The sequence below is a fragment of the Lepidochelys kempii genome, chromosome 17 (assembly GCF_965140265.1).
Source record: "Lepidochelys kempii isolate rLepKem1 chromosome 17, rLepKem1.hap2, whole genome shotgun sequence".
Taxonomy (NCBI): Eukaryota; Metazoa; Chordata; order Testudines; family Cheloniidae; genus Lepidochelys; species Lepidochelys kempii.
The window spans coordinates 22726512-22753010 of NC_133272.1; the positions used below are offsets into that span (position 1 = coordinate 22726512).

Here is a 26499-nt window from a genome sequence, read left to right on the forward strand (position 1 = left end):
GCTCTCGTTTCCGGCCGGGGCGGGTTTGGGTGACGTACCGAGCGAGCAGGGCTCTCGTTTCCGGCCGGGGCGGGTTTGGGTGACGTACCGAGCGAGCGCGGCTCTCGTTTCCGGCCGGGGAGGGGTTGGGTGACGTACCGAGCGAGCGCGGCTCTCGTTTCCGGCCGGGGAGGGGGTGGGTGACGTACCGAGCGAGCAGGGCTCTCGTTTCCGGCCGGGGCGGGTTTGGGTGACGTACCGAGCGAGCAGGGCTCTCGTTTCCGGCCGGGGCGGGTTTGGGTGACGTACCGAGCGAGCAGGGCTCTCGTTTCCGGCCGGGGAGGGTTTGGGTGACGTACCGAGCGAGCAGGGCTCTCGTTTCCGGCCGGGGCGGGGTTGGGTGACGTACCGAGCGAGCAGGGCTCTCGTTTCCGGCCGGGGAGGGGTTGGGTGACGTACCGAGCGAGCGCGGCTCTCGTTTCCGGCCGGGGCGGGTTTGGGTGACGTACCGAGCGAGCAGGGCTCTCGTTTCCGGCCGGGGCGGGTTTGGGTGACGTACCGAGCGAGCAGGGCTCTCGTTTCCGGCCGGGGAGGGTTTGGGTGACGTACCGAGCGAGCAGGGCTCTCGTTTCCGGCCGGGGAGGGTTTGGGTGACGTACCGAGCGAGCAGGGCTCTCGTTTCCGGCCGGGGCGGGTTTGGGTGACGTACCGAGCGAGCAGGGCTCTCGTTTCCGGCCGGGGAGGGTTTGGGTGACGTACCGAGCGAGCAGGGCTCTCGTTTCCGGCCGGGGAGGGTTTGGGTGACGTACCGAGCGAGCAGGGCTCTCGTTTCCGGCCGGGGCGGGTTTGGGTGACGTACCGAGCGAGCGCGGCTCTCGTTTCCGGCCGGGGCGGGTTTGGGCGACGTACCGAGCGAGCGCGGCTCTCGTTTCCGGCCGGGGCGGGGTTGGGCGACGTACCGAGCGAGCGCGGCTCTCGTTTCCGGCCGGGGAGGGTTTGGGTGACGTACCGAGCGAGCGCGGCTCTCGTTTCCGGCCGGGGCGGGTTTGGGTGACGTACCGAGCGAGCGCGGCTCTCGTTTCCGGCCGGGGCGGGTTTGGGTGACGTACCGAGCGAGCGCGGCTCTCGTTTCCGGCCGGGGCGGGGTTAGGGGCCGCACGGCAAGTTGGGGAGTTTTGTTCCCTTCTCCGGCGTTGAAATGGCTGGAAAACCTCTGAGAGTGTGAGGCGGGGGCGCGGCCCTGCTGTCGCGCTGCGCGGGGAGCGGGCGGGCGGGACTCGGGGGGGTCTCTGGGCCTGTGGGGCCCCTGCTCCCGGCCGGCGCCGGGCCCTCGATCGAGCTGCAACGTCGCCGCTGGGGCCGGGCCTGTCTGGGCGGGACGCGGGGAGCTGGGCCGTGGCTCGGGCCCCGCTTGTGCGGCCGGCTGCCGGGCCAGGCGGCCCCAGTCTTCGCGCGTTGTGGCGCGTTTTCTGCTCACGCGCGTGGCTGAGGCCCTGGGCTAGAGGCTCGAGAGCTGGCGTGGAAGCAGGGGTTTCAGTGGAAATAGTGTTGCGATTTCCACCGTGCTCCTCTAGGGTAATAGCTAGAGTGGTAGTGACCTCTATCAAGAGCGAAAGTGGCCTGAGTGCTTCCAATCTTAACCCTGATTTCGGTGTCTGAAACGCTCGTTCAGTGTTTTGTTTTTTAATGGCTCTTAGAAAATTGCAGTGTGCATTGCTAATGTGATTTTGCTGGTTTTAGGGCTGTTAGGTTCTTAGCTCGGGACCAAGCGTGAAGGTGTTTTACGGGCTCCATAGCTTGTAGTGGAAATGGTGTGCAGAAGTGCTCTCTCACACTTCTTTCTATTTTTTAAAATAAGACTAAAAATGTAGGACATTTCAGAAAAAAATGGTAAAGAGAGCATTAGTATTCCATGGTTTAAACAAATAAGAGTCAATAAATGCTTGCTTTAGCTGCCCGTGCAATCCTAACTCAGCCTTTTGTGTGTGCATTTCAATACAAGTCTTAATTACATGGTCTTATGTATCATATAGTACAATATAATGAAGGCTGTAGAAAAATACTGTCAGTTATGGAGAGATGTGCATAAGGCAGCACTTGTTTTTTCCCAGTCCTTAGAGGTTGCAGGCCATCTGTCTCCTGGTAAGTCCTAAAACACATTTTCCCAGAACAGGAATCTGAGTTAAACAGTATTTAGACAGTAGTTATATTTTAGGCAGGATTTTCCACAACCTCATGGGTGAAATGTGTGTATGAATCCTTGGCTGTAAGAAAGACAGGGTCCCAATTTTTCATGTAACCAATTCAAATATTAAAGATACACAAACTCATTATGGGTGTTGTCATGTCCTTATTTCTCTCCCTAGACTGGCCTGTGGGGATGTTGAAGGAAAATTTGATATGTTGTTCAATAGAGTGCAAGCTGTTCAGAAGAAAAGTGGAGAATTTGATGTAAGATTTATATTTCTGCTTCTGCACCATGGTCTGTTAGATTAGAAGTGTTCCATTGTATAATGCCTGCCATTGGCAAGTGAAAAAAAATGACCTATGATAATGTTACATGAAGCCAAACGCTCATTGTTAGACTCCTCTAAATGTTATGTGAAAAGAATATTTGTACATAATGTGAATTAGAAGCAGTGTTTAGTATTTACATAGTGCTTTGCATCTTTAAAACATTGAACAAATACTAATACTCACAACACCTCTTTAAAGTTGGTACCACAGAGAAGTCTTCTTATCCTTATATTTACAGGTGGGAAACTGAAGCAAAGAGATGCAGTGACTTGCTCAAAGTCTCTCACTGAGGGTATGTCTACACTACGGAGACTATCCCAGCATAGCTATGGCACTGTTGCTATGCTGGCATAACCCTGTAGTATAGACCTAGCCTATGCTGGCGTAAGGGTATTTCCTTTGTTGTAAGAAAACTACCTCCCCAAGCAACATCTACACCGGGGATTAGGTTGGCATAGCTATGGCACTCGGGGTAGGGGTGGATTTTTTACACCCCTGAGTGACATAGCTATGTCAACCTAAATTTTAAGTGTAGACCAGGCCTCAATGAGTGGCAGAGCCAGAAATAGAACCAGGAATTCTGGCTTTTAGCCCCATGCTCATTGTACATTAATCAAAATGTAGAACTTGGATTATTTTGCCAAAATTGATTTTTGATTTCTGACTGAAAATTGATACAAGGATACCGGGGAAACTATTTTTCTTAAAACCTAGACATTTCTGAGTTTTTAAAAAATTCTCTGAATTGAAGAGGGTGAAAGCAAGCCGGTCTTTACTGGAAAACATTTTATAAGTTACATTTGTTATTTAAAAAAGTGAGCTAACTGACAAGTGGTGTTACCTGCAGCGTTATAGCCGTTTTGGTCCCAGGATGTTAGAGAGAGAAGGTAGGTGAGGTAATATCTTTTACTGGACCAACTTCTGTTGGTGAGAGAAACAAGCTTTCAAGCTTACACAGACCCTTTCTTCAGGCCTGGGAAACTTAGGCCAGGTGTTCACTACGTACGTACTTGGGTATAGCTGTGTTGCTCAGGGTGTGAAAAATCCACATCACTGAGCAACTTAGTTATACCGACCTTAAACCCCGTGTAGACCGTGCTGTGTTGGTGGGAGAGCTTCCACCAACATAGCTGTCAACTCTTGCAGAGGTGGAGTTATTAAGCTGACAGGAGAGCTGTCTGCCGTGGACTTAGAGCATCTTCACCAGAGGTTTGTAGCGTAGACCTGCCCTTATTCAGTGTGTCACATCTAAATACAAGGTGTGACTGAATGATCCCTTCAAATATATGTTAACTACTTACGTTAAACAAAGTGAAGTGGCCAGTTAACTCCTCTCCAGTCATAGGAAAGGATGGAGAAGCAGCTGAGGGGGAAGTTGTTAGTGCGTTATTGATTGTTGTAATAAGCCACGAATCTAGTGTCTAGCAAAGTTATGAATTTACGCTTTCAGCTTTGTCTTTTGAAAGTGTCGTGGAGGTCTCCTATGAGATTGAGGACTGATAGGTCAGATATGGAGTGATCGCTCTGTGAAAAGTGTTCACCCACTGGTGATATGGTGATTTTGTTTTTCATCGTTTTCCTGTGAGTTCATTCAAGAGCATCGTGATGATCTGGTTTCATCTACATAGTTGTTACTGGAGCATTTAATGCACTGGATGAGGTCCGCCACATGTTGTGATAATCATGTATAGGACCCATGGATCTTGAAAGATGTGTTGTGGGTGGGTATTGATCATTGTAGCAGTGGAGATATGTCTGCATGTTTTGCATCTTCTGTTCTGGCAGGGTCTGGTGCTGCTTCGAGTTGAGGTGTCCTGGTCTATGAGGAGCTTGCTTCTGATGATGCGCTTGGAGAGACTGGGGGGTTATTTGAAGGCCAGAAGTCAGGAAAGACTTTTCACAATGGGATCCCCATTCTATGTGGGTTGTGCTTGTTTGATGATACTCTGTATAGGTAGCAGTGTTGGGTGATAGGTGACAACTAGGAGTGTTTAGTTGGTGTGGGTTTACTTCTGTACTGAAGCAGGTTTTCTTGGGGTATTTGGGTGACTTGTTCCATTATGTGATCTACTTCTCTGATGGAGTGTCCTTGTTTGGTGAAGGTGGTTTTTAAGTGTATAATAGTGTTTATTCTGGACTTTCTCTTTGGAGAGTATTCTGTCGTATCTGAGTGCCTGGTTGTAGATAACAGATGTCTTGATGTGTTTGTGATGGCTACAGGATCTGTGAAGGTGGGTGTGCTGATCCCTGGGTTTCTTGTATATAGTCTGTAGGGGTTCATTGCTGAAGCTGCTTGGGGTGTCTAGGAAGTTCATGCTACTGTGGGAGTTCTCCAGAGAGAGTTTAACGGTGGTTGTTGAAGTTGTGATAGAAATCTGAGAAAGTTTAAGTTGCCTCTGGCAATGCATCTGAACCTTGGCTGCATTTTTGCCTCCCACAGCTTTTGCTAGTTTTGTTTTGGAGAGTGGAAAGTTGAAACCAGAGGATTGAAGTCAGGCGCTTAAGATGTATGCTTTGCCTTTGGTTGACTGCAGTTCAGTTGCTGGACAAGAGACAAAAGCTGCCTTTTCCTATCTCTCTCGCTGTTCTTTTCACTCTTCTTTTATGTGACTGTCTTGGGGAAACACAGTATGAGATTTTAAAAGAACCTGAGAGCTCAGACTGATGCTGTTATAAAGGAGTCTAAGGTGTTTTAAAACCCTTAATTAGTGTTGTAACAGTAAACCGTTAAATGTGGTCTGGAGTTCAGGTAGAATAGGTTCTGGCCCTTTCTTCTGTTGTAACAACCACCATTAAAATACACCAGGAAACTGTTGAAAAAATGATAGTAGATCCTGAGGTCCCAGTGGGTGGTGGTAGCTCTGATGGTGAAGCTCCCTCTGTCCCTCCCCTGCAAGCTGTCCAGGCTGCAAGCTCAAGCCAGTAACCAAGTGATATTGCCCCTCCAGAAAAGGAACGCCTTGCCCCCATCAAAATGAACTAAACAAATACACTTCGTGGTGGATTGCAGTTATCAGCACTTCATGGTGTCCTAGCAACTCTTAATTTGTTGTTATAACAACTTTATGCACTCTCCAGGAGTCTTTTGAGACTCCTTATCACAGTTCGATTAAACACACTCAGTTTGTACCACTCTCTTTGATTCTAGCTTTCACTTAATTTCATGTAACAGGTCATGGTAAAGTTCTGAAAACCTTTCTCCCACTCTGTGCATCTTGAGATATTGGTCTCTGCACATCATGACTTAAAAGGATGCTTGCAACAATGGTGGGATGCTATTGGAAAGGTTGCTAGGAAGTGTTTTCTCCTGGAAAAGACTCTGTACATAGAGAAGGAATAAGGGAGTTTCTCACAATGAAGATGTACTTGATCTTGTAATTTCAGCTGTTTTTCCCTGGATTTTTTTTGTGTGTGTGCGCTTAATAACTGCTAAGGAATTTCTCGTTTTACATACATCAAATGAAACTAAATCTCAGGCAATAAACCACTGAACCCAAATCACTGTTAATGCTGTGACAGTAAGAAAGTAATGAAAAGGATAGCCTAGGTATTTTTACATCGTAAACCTTTCCCCCTTCTTACAATGGTTCTCTTGTGTTTTTTTTTTTTTTTAATGATTTTAGCTGCTTTTGTGTGTTGGGAACTTCTTTGGCTCTACTTCAGAGACAGAGTGGGAGGAATACCGGACATGTGCCAAGAAAGGTAAGGAAAGGGCCTGTATATTAGATGACTATAACCCAGTGGGATGTTATTAGCACATATCCTAATTACATGGCAGTGGTGAATAGTGGGGTGTCACACCTATGCAATTGTATAGCCTAACTTACATTTATTCAAGTTTTTACATTTTTTTTGTTTGTTTTGTTAGAAGATGATGATTTTTTTTTTAACTTGTGATTTGTCAATCTGTTTGGATTGAAATTCAGATTAAATTAGAAATTCACAAAAACTGCATTTTTTTTTAATTAAATAAAACTACCTGAAACTTGCTGAATATGTACAAAAATTGTCAGATCATGTTTTGGATTCAAAACTGATTATACAAAGAAAGAATTATAAGTAGTTATTGAATGGAACTGATTATCTCTGGTCAGTTTTCAGAGGAACAGCCGTGTTAGTCTGTATTCGCAAAAAGAAAAGGAGTACTTGTGGCACCTTAGAGACTAACCAATTTATTTGAGCATGAGCTTTCGTGAGCTACAGCTCACTTCATCAGATGTTTACCGTGGAAACTGCAGCAGACTTTATATACACACAGAAATCATGAAACAATACCTCCTCCCACCCCACTGTCCTGCTGGTAATAGCTTATCTAAAGTGATCAACAGGTGGGCCATTTCCAGCACAAATCCAGGTTTTCTCACCCTCCACCCCCCCACACAAATTCACTCTCCTGCTGGTGCTAGCCCATCCAAAGTGACAACTCTTTACATAATCAAGTCGGGCTATTTCCTGCATAGATCAAGGTTTTCTCACATCCCCCCCACCCCCATACACACACAAACTCACTCTCCTGCTGGTAATAGCTCATCTAAACTGACCATTCTCCAGGTTTAAATCCAAGTTAAACCAGAACATCTGGGGGGGGGGGGGGTAGGAAAAAACAAGAGGACACAGGCTACCTTGCATAATGACTTAGCCACTCCCAGTCTCTATTTAAGCCTAAATTAATAGTATCCAATTTGCAAATGAATTCCAATTCAGCAGTTTCTCGCTGGAGTCTGGATTTGAAGTTTTTTTGTTTTAAGATAGCGACCTTCATGTCTGTGATTGCGTGACCAGAGAGATTGAAGTGTTCTCCGACTGGTTTATGAATGTTATAATTCTTGACATCTGATTTGTGTCCATTTATTCTTTTACGTAGAGACTGTCCAGTTTGACCAATGTACATGGCAGAGGGGCATTGCTGGCACATGATGGCATAGATCACATTGGTGGATGTGCAGGTGAACGAGCCTCTGATAGTGTGGCTGATGTTATTAGGCCCTGTGATGGTGTCCCCTGAATAGATATGTGGGCACAATTGGCAACGGTAAGGATAAGGATAAGGATCGGTGATCTTCCTGATAACACCATCCTGGCTACTATGGATGTAGAAGCCCTCTACACCAACATTCCACACAAAGATGGACTACAAGCCGTCAAGAACACTATCCCCGATAATGTCACGGCTAACCTGGTGGCTGAACTTTGTGACTTTGTCCTTACCCATAACTATTTCACATTTGGGGACAATGTATACCTTCAGATCAGCGGCACTGCTATGGGTACCCGCATGGCCCCACAGTATGCCAACATTTTTATGGCTGATTTAGAACAACGCTTCCTCAGCTCTCGTCCCCTAAAGCCCCTACTCTACTTGCGCTATATTGATGACATCTTCATCATCTGGACCCATGGAAAAGAAGCCCTTGAGGAATTCCACCATGATTTCAACAATTTCCATCCCACCACCAACCTCAGCCTGGTCCAGTCCACACAAGAGATCCACTTCCTGGACACTACAGTGCTAATAAACAATGGCCACATAAACACCACCCTATACCGTAAACCTACTGACCGCTATTCCTACCTGCATGCCTCCAGCTTTCACCCTGACCACACCACACGATCCATCGTCTACAGCCAAGCTCTGCGATACAACCGCATTTGCTCCAACCCCTCAGACAGAGACAAACACCTACAAGATCTCTGTCAAGCTTTCTTACAACTACAATACCCACCTGCAGAAGTAAAGAAACAGATTGATAGAGCCAGAAGAGTTCCCAGAAGTTACCTACTACAGGACAGGCCTAACAAAGAAAATAACAGAACGCCACTAGCCGTCACCTTCAGCCCCCAACTAAAACCCCTCCAACGCATTATTAAGGATCTACAACCTATCCTAAAGGATGACCCAACACTCTCACAAGTCTTGGGAGACAGGCCAGTCCTTGCCTACAGACAGCCCCGCAACCTGAAGCAAATACTCACCAACAACCACATACCACACAACAGAACCACTAACCCAGGAACTTATCCTTGCAACAAAGCCCGTTGCCAATTGTGCCCACATATCTATTCAGGGGACACCATCACAGGGCCTAATAACATCAGCCACACTATCAGAGGCTCGTTCACCTGCACATCCACCAATGTGATCTATGCCATCATGTGCCAGCAATGCCCCTCTGCCATGTACATTGGTCAAACTGGACAGTCTCTACGTAAAAGAATAAATGGACACAAATCAGATGTCAAGAATTATAACATTCATAAACCAGTCGGAGAACACTTCAATCTCTCTGGTCACGCAATCACAGACATGAAGGTCGCTATCTTAAAACAAAAAAACTTCAAATCCAGACTCCAGCGAGAAACTGCTGAATTGGAATTCATTTGCAAATTGGATACTATTAATTTAGGCTTAAATAGAGACTGGGAGTGGCTAAGTCATTATGCAAGGTAGCCTGTGTCCTCTTGTTTTTTCCTACCCCCCCCCCAGATGTTCTGGTTTAACTTGGATTTAAACCTGGAGAATGGTCAGTTTAGATGAGCTATTACCAGCAGGAGAGTGAGTTTGTGTGTGTATGGGGGTGGGGGGGATGTGAGAAAACCTTGATCTATGCAGGAAATAGCCCGACTTGATTATGTAAAGAGTTGTCACTTTGGATGGGCTAGCACCAGCAGGAGAGTGAATTTGTGTGGGGGGGTGGAGGGTGAGAAAACCTGGATTTGTGCTGGAAATGGCCCACCTGTTGATCACTTTAGATAAGCTATTACCAGCAGGACAGTGGGGTGGGAGGAGGTATTGTTTCATGATTTCTGTGTGTATATAAAGTCTGCTGCAGTTTCCACGGTAAACATCTGATGAAGTGAGCTGTAGCTCACGAAAGCTCATGCTCAAATAAATTGGTTAGTCTCTAAGGTGCCACAAGTACTCCTTTTCTTTCTGGTCAGTTTGTCCTTCAAGATTTTGGAACTGGTAGTTCTCATCCTCTCACACCTAGGTAGTTTTTATTAATAGATTGGAAGAGGGGAAACAAGCTTTCCTGCTTTTTCATCTCCCAGTAGGTTTCATTGAACTTGTCATTGAATTGAGCTATTTGAATGAACTGAAATAAAGAAAATATTCTCTCTGCACCTGCAGAAGTGGCTACTGCTGTGAGAAGCTGATTTAGCATTTTAGCAAGTTCCAGGTGCTTAGCCAGTGACTCCCACCAGTTCAGTAGTTTAATGTTCTTTATAACTTGGGAGAAATTATGCACTGCTTATTTTTGGTATTTAATTTAAATTATTTTAACAGATTGATAAATTTTGACCTTAACATAGGCTGTCAGTTTCAGATTTAATTTTAATCTGATTTAAATAAAATTCAGTTTATTTTTTTAAAGTGGCTATCCACTTCGTTAGGCATGTACAGTATAAGCTTTTTTATCCAGGATGTTGCGGGAATGGGGCATGTCAGTAAGTGAAAAATGCCGGTTAACTAAGGGGGAGGGAGTTTGGGTGTGGGAGGGGGCTCAGGGCAGGGGGTTGGGCAGGAGTTTCGGGGTGCTGCATCCGGGAGAGGGGGGCAGGGGCGATCTGTCTGGGGTAATCCTCGGAGGAGGCACGGCAGATGGCTTTGTGTGCTGCCCCTGCCCCAAGTGCTGGCTCCGCTGCTCCCGTTGGCTGAGACAGCTGAGAGTTTTGCCTTCCAGCTAAACTTTGTTCTGTTGTTACCTCATTTCCTTGATTCAGCCCCACTCTGTTCTGCTTCATCTCTCTGTCCTGTCTAGTGTGTAAGTTGTAGTCTCTGGAGTAGGAACTCTCTTCTTAAGGCTTGTACAGGCAAGTAACAATCACAAAGGGGTTTGTTCTTGATTGGATTTCCTGGGTGCTTCCATAATATATTGATCATTTTTTCTAAGCTGGGAAAGATGGTGATTGACCCTTTTCACATCAAACCTTTCTAAAGAGGTTAGCAGCAGTATTGGAAGAGATTGAGTCTTCACCTATCACATGTTATGGAGAGGTTAAACTCAGTCTTCTGAGGGCAGGGAGATCTCAGCAGAGGAACCTCAGATCTGGACTGACTTACCCCCATTCACTCTTAGACCTGGCCAACACACACAGTTGTGTGGATATAAGTAAAGGTGTCATTTTATTTTCAGTAGGTGAAGTGATGCAACTTTGTTCACTCTGGACACTTACAGTGGTTTAAACCTGGTTTATCTGTTTAGCTTATGGCGGTACATTTTTATAGGTGAAAGCTAAACTGATGAGTCCACACACAAATTGCACTGTTTTAACTAAACAAATGTAAGTGAAACTGGTGCAAGTTGTGTGTATAGGCAAGCTTTTAGTTCTTAGGGCCAAAGCTTAATGAGCTCCTAGGTGTCATGCAAGTTTTGATTATTTACACTGGCTTTTCTTGATGGGGGAGATTTACATTTGATGGGGGAAGGGATTTGAGAATCATTTAATCTTGTTGGCATTATCCGTGAAAATGTTCTTAAGGGACGCAGTCAACTTGAAATCTACCCAATTAAAAAAAAAATCTGTACTTAAATATACTCTACTAGTATGTACTATAATGTTCAATTTAGGTGTTTGCTTTTTTGTTAGTTTTTTTAACTGGTGATTAATAAATTTCAGTGAAACGGGCAGGACCTAATAAACTCAATTTCTGGGTCCAAAACTATAGTACATTTCCTCTGTAGTGAGTCTTTACTTCATAATAGTAAATACAGAATTGAATAAATGTCACAGTTCTGAAACAAGTGAACTAATTGTGTGTGTTTCTTCTCCAGCTCCTATTCCAACGTATGTCTTGGGTGCCAATAACCCGGAAACCGTACATTATTTTCCAGATGTCAATGGCTGTGAACTAGCCGAGAACATTACATACTTAGGTAATGGTATAGATTTTATTTCTGTGTTGTGACTCCGATCTGCTTTTTAGGGGAGTATTAAAATATTGCTGTAGTAGTGCCTTAATTTAGGTTGTGACGGCCCTTTCATTCCAAACTTCACTTGATCATTTCTTCACTTGTTGATACCTTTCGCTGAAATCATTTCAGCGAATCTCTCGTACTGAGTCTCAGGCCCAAGATGAATTGTTTTTGAAACCTTAGTAAAATCTATTCTGCTTTTTTTTTTAGATGAGCAACATAAAAAGACATCGTTTGTACTTTTACAACATTTTCAACTTTTTCAGAGCTCAACAGAGCTGTTTGGGTTGTCAACCTGAGCTTGTTGGGCAAGTTTCAATGAAGTCGTCAACTTTGGGGAAAAAATTGTTGGGAAACAAGTTAATGGCAAAAGAACAGTATGCATTGCATTTATGCAGTATGAATTTTCCTTCCTAATTCAGCTATGCATTTATTGTATGTTCATGCAACAGAACTGTGCAAGAGTTAGTCTACCACAGCTAGCATGAATCCAGCTAGTGTGAACTACAACACCTGTGAAGACAATGCAGCATAGACTTCAGAGTGGGCTAGCAGTCAGGCTACTTACCTTGGGCCAAACTGGGCTTGTACGACCTCTACTGGAGTTTTCCCTGCACTGTTTTCACTGCTGTTGTTACCCAGGCTAGCTGGATTCAAGCTAGTTCAGGTAGGCTAGTCCATATACAGAAGATAAGAATGGCCATACTGGGTAATACGGTGGCCAGTGCCAGATGCTTTAGAGGGAATGAACAGAACAGGACAATTATTGAGTGATCCATCCACTGTTGTCCAGTTCAAGCATCTAGCAGTCAGAGGCTTAGTGATACCCAGAACATGGGGTTGCGTCCCTGATCGTCTTGGCTAATAGCCATTGGCGGATTTATCATCCGTGAATTTACCTAATTCTTTCTTTTTTGAACCGAGTTATACTTTTGGTTTTCTCAACATCCTCTGACCTCTGTTCTTGTGTTATGTGAAGGTGTCATAAATATAAAGGGAAGAGTAAGCCCCTTTAAAATCCCTCCTGGCCAGAGGAAAAATCCTCTCACCTGTAAAGGGTTAAGAAGCTAAAGGTAACCTCGCTGGCACCTGACCAAAATGACCAATGAGGAGACAAGATACTTTCAAAAGCTGGGAGGAGGGAGAGAAACAAAGGGTCTGTGTCTGTCTGTATGCTGCTTTTGCCGGGGATAGACCAGAAATGGAGTCTTAGAACTTTAGTAAGTAATCTAGCTAGGTATGTGTTAGATTATGATTTCTTTAAATGGCTGAGAAAAGAACTGTGCTGAATAGAATGACTATTCCTGTCTGTGTGTCCTTTTTGTAACTTAAGGTTTTGCCTAGAGGGATTCTCTATGTTTTGAATCTAATTACCCTGTAAGGTATCTACCATCCTGATTTTACAGAGGTGATTCCTTTACTTCTATTAAAAGTCTTCTTGTAAGAAAACTGCATGCTTTTTCATTGTTCTTAGATCCAAGGGTTTGGGTCTGTAGTCACCTATGCAAATTGGTGAGGATTTTTACCAAACCTTCCCCAGGAAGTGGGGTGCAAGGGTTGGGAGGATTTTGGGGGGAAAGACGTGTCCAAACTACGTTTCCCAGTAAACCCAGTTCAAGTTTGGTGGTGGCAGTGGAGATCCAGGGACAAAGGATAAAATTAATTTGTACCTTGGGGAAGTTTTAACCTAATCTGGTGAAAGTAAGCTTAGGAGGTTTTCATGCAGGTCCCCACATCTGTACCCTAGAGTTCAGAGTGGGGGAGGAACCTTGACAGAAGGGGTAAATAACGTTTCCTTTTTCACTTTCTCCGCACCACTCATGATTGAATAAACCTCTATAATATCACCCCTTAGTTGTCTCTTTTCCAATCTGAACAATACCAGTTTTTTTAATCTCTGCTTATATGGAAGCCGTTCCACACCCTTAATCATTTTTGTTCCTTTTCTATGTACCGTTTCCAATTCTAATATATATTTTTTGAGAGGGGACAACCAGAACTGTATGCAGTATTCACGGTATGGGTGTTCCATGGCTTTATATGGTGGTGGTATGACATTTTCTGTCCTCTTATCTATCCATTTCCTAACGTTTCCAAACATTCTGTTAGCTTTTTTTAACTGAGGCTGCGCATTGAGCAAATCTTTTCAGAGAACTATGCACAGTGACTCCAATATCTCTTTCCTCAGGGGTAACAGCTAATTTATACCCCATCATTTTGTTTGCATAGTTGGGATTATGTTTTCCAAAGTGCATTAGTTTGTATTTATCAGCACTGAAGTTCATCTGCCATTTTGTTGCCCAGTCACCCAGTCTTATGTGATCCCTTTGTAATTCTTCACTGTCTGCTTTGGACCTGATTACCTTGGGTAATTTCGTATCCTCTGCAAACTTTGCCACCTTATGTTTACCTCTTGTTCCAGATCATTTATGAATATGTTGAACAGCACTGGTCTCAGTACAGACCCTTGGGAACCCCTCTATTTATCTCTTGCCACTGTGAAAACTGATTATTGCTACCCTTTTGTTTCCTGTCTTTTAACCAATCCAGGAGAGGACCTTCCCTCTTATCCCAAGACTGCTTACTTTGCTTATGAGCCTTTGTTGAGGGATCTTGTCAAAGGCTTTTTCTAAGCCAAGTATACTATATCCACTGGATTACCTTTCTCCACATGTTTGACCCCCTCAAACAATTCTAATAGATTGGTGAGGCATGATTTTCCTTTACAAAAGCTGGGTTGACTTTCCCCAACAAATCATGTTCATCTGTGTGACTGACATTTCTGTTGTTTTAGTATAGTTTCAATCAATTTGTCCAGTACTGAAGTTAGGCTTACGGGTCTATGTAATTGCAAGGATCCACCTCTGGAGCCTTTTAAAAACAGGTGGCATTACGTTAGCTACTCTCCAGTCATCTTGTACAGAGGATGATTTAAGCAATAGGTTACATACCAAAGCTAATATTGTAGTTCTACCATTTCATATTTGAGTTTCTTCAGAACTCTTGGGTGATACCTTTTGGTCCTGGTGACTTATTACTGCCGAATTTATCATTCGTTCCAAAACCGCTTGGATCAGATCCCATGCGCTTCTTAGGACTGTATCATGAACTGCCTCTCCCCTTGTGGGTTCCAGAACTAGCTGCTCCAAGAAGCCGTCATTGATGGTGTCTAGAAATTTTATCTCTGCATCCCACCCTAAGCTGACATATACTAGGTGGGTATGGGGGTTGTTGGAATCCCCCATTGTTATTGTGTGTTCTATTTTTGTCACCTCTTTAATCCCCCACAACATTTTAAATGGGAAGGGTTTCTAGTCATTGAGCCAAATCCTGGAGTCCTGACTGCAATTAATGCATTACCAGAGCCAGTCAGTTTCCTCATAAACAAAAGACTGAATAAATAAGCAAGGACTGCAAAACTTGGCCTCCTGTTAGCATGACACATTTTAGTAGTTTCTTACAATACTTAATTTCATTTGTGTTTTACTACAGGTCGTAAGGGTATTTTCAGTGGCACTTCAGGACTGCAGATTGCCTACTTGAGCGGTACAGAATCCCTGAGTGAGCCAGCTCCTGCCTACAGTTTCAGCTCCAAGGATGTCTCAGAACTGAAAATATCTTTATTATCTACTCCAAAATTCAAAGGCGTTGATATCTTGCTGACATCCCCCTGGTCCAGAGGTGTAGGGAATTTTGGAAATAAACCTGTAAGTATTCAAATTCAGTTGAAATGGATTAAATGTGCAGTTAACTAATACTCTGACTTCCACTCACTGTAGCTGTTTGTAGACTGAAAAAAAACAACTTTAAAAATGGTTTGTCTGACTGGTTTCTGTTCTTAGGATGCTTATCTTGGCTCTTGAATTGGGTAAGTAGGGCCCATAGTGTGTTCTTGAGTTCAGACAATAAGCTGTCTATCTTTCCCGTGGACTGATTGTTTTCCACACTAGGATTGTTTGTGGTACAAATTGAGCCATTTTTAATTCCAATTAATCCTTTGAATCTTTTACTAGCTGACTTGCAGATCTTGTAATTTCTTCAGTTTCATGTGTCTGAAGTGTGCTGAATAATCTGATTTCACCCACAGGCCTCTTTCAGACTCCTTGTAACAGCAGCTTACCTTTCCCTAGTGATGAGGCACATCTGCTACCTCAGTTTCTCCACTATCAGTGGTCTTCTATGGGCAACATTGCTGTGGTGCTCTTGACCCTCTGGTTAAAAGTTAGTCTCTCTTCTGGGGACAGCCAAAAGTCCAACTAAACAAATAAGACCTTCCAGCCCTCTCTGGGCTCTGAATAGTTCTTTGCCTCCTCCAAGAGCTCAATAGTCCCTTATCCTTCTTAGGGCACTTTTGACTTTTTGTTGTCAGTGCAGGAGTATATACCCGCCACCCACAGGTAGGACTCTTCTGCTCTGGGTTGTGGCCCTAACCACCTGCTTCACTTTCCCTCAGCCGTTTCCTGCATGACCTGTTGTTTGTCAGTCTGCTGCCTCTGGAGAGTCTCACTCTGCTCTCTCTCAGCACCTCCTGCTCCCATGGTCTCTTCTCTGCTGTGTGGAGGTCAGTGGAGTCTCTGTTGGTCCTTTCCCAGGCCCCACTTCCTGGAGAACCAGCTAGCATAGTGCTGCTCCTGCTAGCTTTCTTTTCGCTGAGCACAAACTGCCTTTTATAAGTCCCAGCAGGCCTGGCTGTCAATCACATGGTCTCCGGACACTGTCCAATGATCTGGGTGGTAAACTAGGCACAGGTGAGGCTGGACACAGACTCTTAAAGGGCTAGCTCACCCTGTGATGCTACTGAAGTTTATATACCTCTTACCCTGAGTAAAGGTCATTAATTGTCACTCAACACGTTTTTCCTGCCCTGCTGACTTTTCCGTTACATGTCTGTAGTCAATGCAGGAAGCATCCACTATAGAGTTGAGTTCCAACTTCCAGTCAAGCTCCCATTTTCAGTTGCTGTTATTGTTTTCAAACACATTTTGGTGGGGGAAATTTCATGGTTGGTGTTGGTTAAAGAATGGGTGTGGTGATGGAGGCTATTGGAAGTGGAGGACGAACATTTGAGCAAAAGTGTTCAGATTTGTATTAAGTGAACATGGGGAAAATAATTTCCCCCATATGTTCTAAACACAGATTTTTCTCTCTGAACACTTAAAGTCTAAAACCAGAAACTTTGTACTTGTTGTATTTGGAGATCTTGTTTATATTAACAAAGTAATCAAGGTTTGAAGAAATAGTTTGATTTACTATTTTTAAAGGTTTGCATTTTTAATCTGTGGCCCCACAAATGGTTTGCTGGCAGAGAGTCCCAGCCTGACTTACCTAGATGGTTATTTGGGCTGGTGCTTGTGGTAGTGATGGGGAGGGCATGGGGCGAGGACATTTGTGGGGGCTGGGGAGCTCTCATGGATGGGGATAAGAAGGGGGAGCATAGATATTCCCCAGTCTCTTGTTTGTTCATGAAGGGTGTCCAATGGAGAACAGGGCTGAGTGGAGGAAGAGAGGAGGGGCTGGGGGGCAGCTAACTAGGGGGGGATATGGAAGAGTGTGTGTATCTGGAGATTATATCTAGCCACTCACTGCCAGGGCTTCTGAGCTCTGTGCCAGAGCTTTCCCTGTGTTTAAAAAGTACGATCTCTGGTAGCTGGAAGAGCTGGCTCAGTAGCTGAGCTTTTGAAGCCCCACTGCAAGCCATATCTATGGGAGAACTCTGGCTTGAACGTGCTGCTGTTCAGCAGAGGTACAAAGCACTACATTTCTAAAATACACAGAACAAAGAAACTCTGTGCTGAACCATTTTTCTCTGCATTGCAAACCCACAGGATTTTAGAATAATGCTTTATTTGCATTTCATAGGGAGAAATGGATACTAAGAGATGTGGATCTGTGTTAATATCTAATCTAGCCACAAGTCTGAAGCCAAGATATCACTTTGCTGCATTGGAGAAGACCTATTATGAAAGACTTCCTTATAGGTATGTAGGACCTTGAGTAACCACTCTTATTTTATAAGAAAGTTTGGTTTTCTAGTGCATATGGGAAGGAATTCTAAAATTATAATGTACTAAACCCACATTATAGTTTGTAAATACCTTAATTTATTCCAGTGTACACCCTGACTTCATCTCAAGCATATTTTGTGGCCATAACTGCCATCTGCACTAGGAAGTTGACCCATTGCTGATAATAGATGTCAGCAATACATCCCCACAAACTTATGTTGCAAATAGAATAACTGCTACTGTGGATTTCACAAAACACGTTTCCTCACCAAAAGGTCATGGCAGCATTCTACATGGTTGGAGACAGATGAAGTTAGGTATACTGGCCACTACAGGGAAGAGAAGCAGGAGGAATTCCACATACCTGGAAGTTTCCTATCGATACCAGGTTCTCATTGGACCTGCTGGAATTTCCACAAAGGGAAGGGAGAGATGTATTCAGCACTGGTGAGGCCACATCTGGAGTACTGCATCCAGTTTTGGGCCCCCCACTACAGAAAGGATGTGGACAAATTGGAGAGAGTCCAGTGGAGGGCAATGAAAATGATTAGGGGGATGGGGCACGTGACTTATTAGGAGAGGCTGAGGGAACTGGGCTTATTTAGTCTGCAGAAGAGAAGAGTGAGGTGGGATTTGAGAGTAGCCTTCAACTACCTGAAGCGGGGTTCCAAAGAGGTTGGAGCTAGGCTGTTCAAAGTGGTGGCAGATGACAGAACAAGGAGTAATGATCTCAAGTTGCAGTGGGGGAGGTCTATGTTGGATATTAGGAAAAACTATTTCACTAGGAAGGTGGTGAAACACTGGAATGCGTTACCTAGGGAGGTGGTGGAATCTCCATCCTTAGCGGTTTTTAAGGCCCAGCTTGACAAAGCCCTGGCTGGGATGATTTAGTTGGTGTTGGTCCTGCTTTGAGCAGGGGGTTGGACTAGATGACCTCCTGAGGTCTCTTCCAACTCTAATCTTCTATGATTCTGTGTATGGGACATATGTATGGGAGGCAGCTCGGCCCAGCCTATGAGAAAATCAAGCTTACCGGCAGAGTGTTCTCCAATTTTCCAAGGAAGACAGACAATCCTTGTTGGGGATTCAATACTAAGAAGAACTGAAATAGTGTTCTGCAAAGGACAGGAGGACAACCAAAATGTGTGCTACTTTTCCAGAGCCAAGACATGAGATGTTTCAGAGTAGCAGCCGTGTTAGTCTGTATTCGCAAAAAGAAAAGGAGGACTTGTGGCACCTTAGAGACTAACAAATGTATTTGAGCATAAGCTTTCGTGAGCTACAGCTCACTTCATCGGATGCATTCAGTGGAAAATACAGTGGGGAGATTTATATACACAGAGAACATGAAACAATGGGTGTTACTATACACGCTGTAACAACAGCAGTCACTTAAGGTGAGCTATTACCAGCAGGAGAGTGGCGGGGGGGTCACATAAACACCACCCTATATTGGAAACCTGCTGACCCCTATTCCTACCTACATGCCTCCAGCTTTCACCCAGACCACACCACACGATCCATTGTCTACAGCCAAGCTCTACGATACAACCGCATTTGCTCCAACCCGTCAGACAGAGACAAACGCCTACAAGATCTCTATCAAGCATTCTTACAACTACAATACCCACCTGCTGAAGTGAAGAAACAGATTGACAGAGCCAGAAGAGTCCCCAGAAGTCACCTACTACAGGACAGGCCCAACAAAGAAAATAACAGAACGCCACTAGCCATCACCTTCAGCCCCCAACTAAAACCTCTCCAACGCATCATCAAGGGTCTACAACCTATCCTGAAGGACCACCCATCACTCTCACAAATCTTGGGAGACAGGCCAGTCCTTGCTTACAGACAGCCCCCCAACCTGAAGCAAATAATCACCAGCAACCACACAACAAAAACACTAACCCAGGAACCTATCCTTGCAACAAATCCTGTTGCCAGCTGTGTCCACATATCTATTCAGGGGACACCATCATAGGGCCTAATCACATCAGCCACACTATCAGAGGCTCGTTCACCTGCACATCTACCAATGTGATATATGCCATCATGTGCCAGCAATGCCCCTCTGCCATGTACGTTGGTCAAACTGGACAGTCTCTACGTAAAAGAATAAATGGACACAAGTCAGACATCAAGAATTAGAACATTAAAAAACCCGTCGGAGAACACTTCAGTCTCTCTGGTCACTCGATTACAGTCCTAAAAGTGGCAATTCTTCAACAAAAAAACTTCAAAAACAGACTCCAACGAGAGACTACTGAATTGGAATTAATTTGCAAACTGGATACTATTAACTTAGGCTTGAATAGAGACTGGGAGTGCATGGGTCATTACACAAAGTAAAATTATTTCCCCATGTTTATTCCCCCCTCCCCCCCACTGTTCCTCAGACGTTCTTGTCAACTGCTGGAAATGGCCCACCTTGATTATCACTACAAAAGGTCGCCCCCCCCCCCCCCCCCGGCTCTCCTGCTGGCAGTAGCTCACCTTAAGTGATCACTCTCGTTACAGTGTGTATGGTAACACCCATTGTTTCATGTTCTCTATGTATATAAATCTCCCCACTATATTTTCCACTGCATGCATCCGATGAAGTGAGCTGTAGCTCACGAAAGCTTATGCTCAAATAAATTTGTTAGTCTCTAAGGTGCCATAAGTACTCCTTTTCTTTTTAAGACATGAGATGTTAATCCAAGATTGAATAAGCTTTTTAAGTCTATGGGGAAGGATCCATTGGTGGTGATTCAAATTGGCAGTAACAGCACAGTGTTGGGAGATATCTCGGAGATGGTAGATGAACTCAGTGAACTTGAAGCATGCTGAAGAAGAGTGTCCAAACAATCTTCTTTGAGATCCTTCATGTCCCATGAGCAAAGGAAGGCAGAAGAGTCTGGATGTGAATTGCTGGGTAGGAGAGCTTTGGTTTTGTGGAATGTTGGTCCATGTTCTACAGGTAGAGGGATCTGTGTATTTTGTATAGCCTTCACCTCCAATCTCCTGGAGGGTTGGGTTGGCTAAGTAGCCAGGAGGGAGTTAAACTAATAGTAAAAGGGGATGGTAAAAAGATGGAAGATATGAGTGCTTAAAAACTGAGATGTTGAGAGCAAAATTAGGGAAGGAGCCAAATGACATGAAGAGGAGAAATTTTTGAGTTGAATTCTTGAAATTCTTCTAATTCTTGGAGCCTGAGTAACACACAAGAGGAACTGGGATTGCTCATTTATGAGCATAAATTTGATCTAGCTGATATAAATGAAACCTGGTTGGATGATTCCCAAAATGAAATGTTAAAACCAGTGGTTGTAACCTATTTGGGAGGATCGTGTGAACAAAAGGGGAATGCGAGTAGCACTTTGGGGGGTCGGGAGGTGGGAATGGCATAACCGTTGTCTGCATCACTGATCATTCAGAAGGAAAAGATCTTGATTGCTTATGGATCTATGTCCTAATAGATAAAGAACAAGACGGGGTACTAGTTCGTCTCTGGTACAGGCCACCAAATCACACATGGAATAAGATGATTGCTTCCTCATGGACCAATCTATAATGTGTAAAGAGAAGAGAAAAATATGTGATTATGGGGGACTTCAGTTTGAGTGACACATGCTGGAGGTCTCATGCTACCAATACTAAAATGTCCTTGGATTTTGTAAATATTACAAATAGCTAGCGTGTCGATTAATCTCTGTTAACTCACACGATTAATTTTTTAAAATTAATCGTGATGAATCTCAGTTTTAATCACACTGTTAAACAATAGAATACCAATTGAAATTTATTAAATATTTTGGATGTTTTTTACATTTTCACATGTATTGTATTCTGTGGTGTAATTGAAATCAAAGGTATATTTTTGATTACAAATATTTGCACTGTAAAAATGATAAAAGAAATAGTATTTTTCAATTCACCTCATACAAGTACTGTAGTGCAATCGCTTTGTTGTGAAAGTCCAACTTACAAATGGTGTGTATATATATATATTTTTTTGTTACATAACTGCACTCGAAAAGAAAACAATGTAAAACTTCAGAGCCTACAAGCCCACTCAGTCCTACTTCTTGTTCAGCAAATCACTAAGACAAACAAGTTTGTTTAAATTTACAGGCGATAATACTGCCCACTTCTTATTAACAATGTCACCAAAAAGTGAGAACTGGCATTTGCATGACACTTTTGTAGCCAGCATTGCAATGTATTTACATTCCAGTTATGCTAAACATTCATATGCTCCTTAGAAATTTGGTTGCTAAAGATAATAGTGTTGACATCATACACTTTACACTTCTCTAGGGTGTTTGACTTTGTACTGCACTACATTTTAATTTAAAAAAATTAGAATGATATAAAATTAATATGGCACACGTTAAATGGATTAAAAACTGTTTAACTGATAAGGTCTCAGAATGTAATAGTAAATGGGGAATGGTCATCGAGCACGTTTGTGTGCAGCAGAGTCCCTAGAGATTGGGTTTTCGCCCTATGCTATTTAACACTTTTGTCAGTGACCTGGAAGAAAACATAAAATCATTACTGATCAAGTTTGCGGATGGCACAAAAATTGGTGGAGTGGCACGTAATGAAGAAGACTCTGAAAATGATTTGGCGGTTGTGGGAGACAATCAGCTCAAGATGAGCTCCTGATGTGATGATGTGTCCAAAAGAACGAATTCAATCCTGGGATACATGAACTAGGGAATCTTGAATAGGAGTAGAGAGGTCCAGTTTTGGTGCCCAAAATTCAAGAGGGATGCTGATAAAATTGGTGAGGGTTCAGAGAATAACTAGAAGACTGATTAAAGATTAGAAAACATTCCAGGTAGTGATCGATTCAAGGAGCTCAGTTCATTTAGCTTAATGAAGAGAAGTTTAAGGGGTGACTTGATTATAGTCTATAAGTACCTACAAGAGGGAACAAATATTTAATAATGAGCTTTTCAATCTAGCAGACAATGGTATAACACAGTGCAATGGTTGGAAGCTGAATCTAAACAAATTCAGACTGGAATAAGTGATACACTTTTCATGGTGAGAGTAACGAATCACTGGAACAATTTACCCAGGGTCGTGGTGGATTCTCTGTCACTGAAAATTTTTAAATCAAAATTGGGTATTTTTCTGTGGCCTGGACACAGGACGTCAGACTAGATGATCACAATGGGCCTTCCTAGCCTTAGAATCTACGAACCATTACAGAAACCCTGAGTCAGAATTGTTTTAATAATTATAATTAATAATGAAACAATATTTGAGGCTGTTTTCTGTCTCCAGTGTAATAATTGGACCTGTAAATAAAAATGAAGCAAAGTCTAAGGCCAGTGCATTTGCCCAGGATTGAGTTATTGCCAAACCAGCAGGAAGCATCCTCAAGTTGTAGGTTTTAAAATACTTAAATATCCTTTATTTCTACACTCAAAAGTGGCTTTTATTAAAATGTTCAGGTCTGATTAGCTTCTGCCATCAGAACTTCTCATCTGTGGACTCAGGTTTAATTCTGTAGCATGCTAAGCATTTTGGCCCTAATCCAGCACAGCATTTAAGAATGTGCTTAACTTTAACCATGTGAGTAATTTCATTGATTCCAGTGGAAGTATGCTTAACTTTAAGCACAGACATAAGTACTTTGCTGAGCATTTTCACTCTGATTCAACACTATGTAGAATTGAGCTCCACATACCCACATCTTTATGCCATTACTCAGGCAACTTACTTTGAAGAAAATCCAGCAACAGTTGCAACAAGCGGTATATTTGATTCCCTGGCTGGTTTACTCCTGAGGGCATTCTGTGCCAAAAGATTAAAAATTCTGCGTACAGTATTTTAAAATTCTGCAAATTTTATTTGTCAAATAAATGCAGAGGCTCCAGCATGGCATTGTGGAGCACAGGCCACTGGCTGCACAGAGATGCGAGATCACTGTGCAGCTCCTCCCCAGGACACAGACTTAGCTGTGAGGCTGCACCCAACCCTGACACGGCACAAGGACCCGGCCTGCTCCAGAAACACCTCAGGGCCCTGCCCCTCTGTATGGGCAGGCAGCCTCAGCAAGGCAGAATCCATGTGTGGAGAGGCTTAATGTGTGGGAATCTATGTGTGGGTTGAGAGGGTTCTGTGTGGGGTAATCTGGGTGGGGTGCAGGGAGGATCTGGATGCACAGGGGCTTGTCGGGGGGCTTCTGAGTGCAACGGTAATGGGACTCTGCAGGGGGATCCAGGTGAAAATAGTTGGGGCTCTGTGCAGGGGGGTCTGGGTGTGGGGGCTAAGTGTGGGGTCCAGATGCTGGGGGAGTGGGGTGGGGATCCAGGTGCAGGTGGCTCGTCTGGGTGGTCCAGATGCAAGGGGAGTGGAGCTCATCAGAGGGTTTCTGGGGGAGTGGGGGAGGCTCGGCAGGAGGGTCTGAGTATGAGGGGGTCTGGGTGCATGGGGGTGGGTTGGGTGGATGGGGGAGCAGATCCCTCCCCCTGCAGTTGAGAAACAATGGGTGCGGAAAGGGGGGGGGCGGGTTTCTGTGCTTCCTGCAGCCGGGGGAGAAATCTGGGGGTGGGTCTGACCCAGCCCCAGATGCCATGCTGGGAAAGAGGAAGTCCTGTTCCCCCTAGCCACCCAGGACTAGCAGATGAGCCTGGCGCAGGGTAGGAGCCACTGGCTGGGTCTTCCCTAGTCCTGCCTCCTGCCCCACAGTGATTTACCTCTCTGTTGGCTGCCCTGGGCACCTGAAACGTAGTGCTGGGGAGGGTTGCATGACCGCTCTTGTGGTTTCCCTTTGCTTCCCCATCAGAAAGTCATTTTTCTGTGGGGAAGCAAATAAATCTGTGGGGGACATAAATTCTGTGTATGCGCAGTGTTCCCTCAGGAGTATTGGTTCTTAGTGGTAGTGGTCAGCAAACAGTAGCTTCTGCTGTAATAACTTTGTCAAAAATATATTTAAAATCTTTGTTTTTCCAAAGAAACCATGTGGTCCTACAGGAGAATGCACAGCATGTGAGCAGATTTATAGCTCTTGCCAATGTTGGCAATACAAGCAAGAAAAAGGTAATGACAAATGCTTGGTTATTTTCTTCTATCAAATATAGATATTGTGGAAACAAGCATGTCTTAGGACACCTAATTTACTTTTAGAGTGTGGTTGGGGTCACTGATTGGCTTATGGGGCCTTTCTGATGTCACAGCTACATACAGACTTACAACGGAGGAAAGTTGGAATCTCATCACTCAAGTAATATCCCGTAATGTTTGATAGGTGAAGGTAAAAATAGAGAATTTTTTTTAAAATCATGTCTGCTTCCCTCTGTGTCATACCCAGGGTACAATCCATATTAGTGAGTACCTTTGTCATCCTGTCCTCTAACCTGGGTGCCCTTTACATTGCTTTGTTGCTGTAGCCTGTAGTCCTGAACTGCTTACCAACAACAGCCTTTAGCATGTAGGTCACTCCCAGTTTGGTCTGTGTGTGAGCTGCAGCCAGCCACATCTAGGCTCTTACCAGCCATGTTTATACCCAGCTTATTCCCAGTCTTAGATTTCCCCCCAAAAATGTATATCTTGTACTGCCTGGCCCTCTCCGGGACAATACCAGCTTATATAAAGTATGTCATTTGATGAATTGAAATGATATGCACATAACTTGCTACCCCAAATGGAGTTTCCCAAACACTTCAGTTCAAACACACTGAATGATGTAAGAAAACCTATTTCTTTGTAGTTAATAAATTTGTAAGTGGGAAAAAAAAAAGACAAAACTTAACAAACGATGGTAAACTCAAGAGTAAAGTTTTTCTCACCACATGCTCTCAACAGTCTTACTGGCCAAACTTCTTAGGCCAGGACCCATTTTTCTGTTTAATGACTGATTCCTTTGTTCCTTTTCGTGCAGTGAATTGATTGTGCGGGGAGGGGAGTGTTTCTGCCCCTTCCTTTTTATAGTCTTGTCTTCCCTTTCAGAAGCATTTCCAGCTGGGAGCATGGTGATAGGCAGACGGTGTGGATGGGAACTCCCTTCTATTTCTTTACTAAAATGTAGATTTTCTCCCCTGCCCCCTTTACTGCTAAAGAATAGCCACTTGGCAGGTAAATGACCCATTGACCTTGTTTACACCTGGCTAAGGTGGCAGCTTGCCCTTTGTCTCTGAAAAACTGGCTTAGCCACTCCCCAGACTACTTGGAACAAGTTTTAGTAACAGCATATACTGGAATCTTGTAACTTTAACAGTGTTGCTACACATATTTTACAAGGACAATAATGACCAGCAAATAGAGTTTTGAAATGATATCTCACAAAGCATACTTTGTACAAAGATTATTACAATAGTGGGCTGGGGTGAATACAGGGGTACAGTTTGTTACACACTCCCACAAGGTTAAAGTAATTTTAAAAAAAATTCTTAAATATTTTAGTGGGAAAGACGGTTAATTGTAACCTACTTCCTCTGCCGTATTGCCTCTCATCCCTGCCTTCCTCACATCTACTTTCCACTTTTGCCCTCCTGAAGTCCAGCTTCTTTATGAACTGAAATGTCATGGAAACCCTTACAATTCACTGAAAATATTGTGGGCTTTCTGGTTGTTTGTGGGGGGCAGAAGGAGGAAAGCTAGAGAATAGAAATTTGATGAAACCATCTGCAGTAAAAGCGTCTGGACAGATTTTTCAGAAGTGCTCAGTGCAACTGAGTCAGAGTTGAGCAGTCCCTATTGTATTGTGTGGCACTTGCACAACTGTCATTGAATTGTAAATCCCTTGTGTGCTATTCCCCTACTGGTCAACGACCGGTGATGATTGTTCAACACCTGCCCGGGTGTTGGTCACCTCCTTTGTCGTTGTCACTGGAGAATTTACAACATATTTCAGCCATACAGCAACATCTCACAACTTCATACACACTAACGATGTACATATTTTGATAGAAAAATGGGTTTCAGCAGATCATGATCTTTCATATGATATCCTACGTGGCATGCTTTGTATGAAATATATCATCATTATATGATGGGGTAAATCTAGGGTTCCAGGATGCTGCTTTAAGGTACAGAGTGCCACAATGGCACCAGTTAAAAAATAATTCTCCAATTCTCCAAACTAC

At 43.8% G+C, this 26499-nt stretch overlaps 1 protein-coding gene across 8 annotated transcripts in view; it reads left to right on the forward strand.

The window, feature by feature from the left end:
• Positions 1–1043: 1043 nt before the first annotated feature.
• The window catches only part of CWF19L1 (CWF19 like cell cycle control factor 1), a 58127-nt gene continuing 32671 nt past the window's right edge, over positions 1044–26499 (forward strand). Inside the window, exons 1-7 of one of the 8 annotated variants that reach the window (XM_073315849.1) lie at positions 1062–1139; positions 2346–2430; positions 6120–6198; positions 11271–11372; positions 14904–15118; positions 17271–17389; positions 24370–24454. In XM_073315849.1, coding sequence (XP_073171950.1) covers positions 2380–2430; positions 6120–6198; positions 11271–11372; positions 14904–15118; positions 17271–17389; positions 24370–24454 — 651 coding nt within the window. In that variant the 5' untranslated portion in view covers positions 1062–1139; positions 2346–2379. Of the gene's footprint in view, positions 1201–1260; positions 1555–2345; positions 2431–6119; positions 6199–11270; positions 11373–14903; positions 15119–15864; positions 15973–17270; positions 17390–24369; positions 24455–26499 lie in introns of those variants that run through there. The other 7 variants (XM_073315855.1, XM_073315851.1, XM_073315848.1 and 4 more) reach the window with 7 other exon arrangements.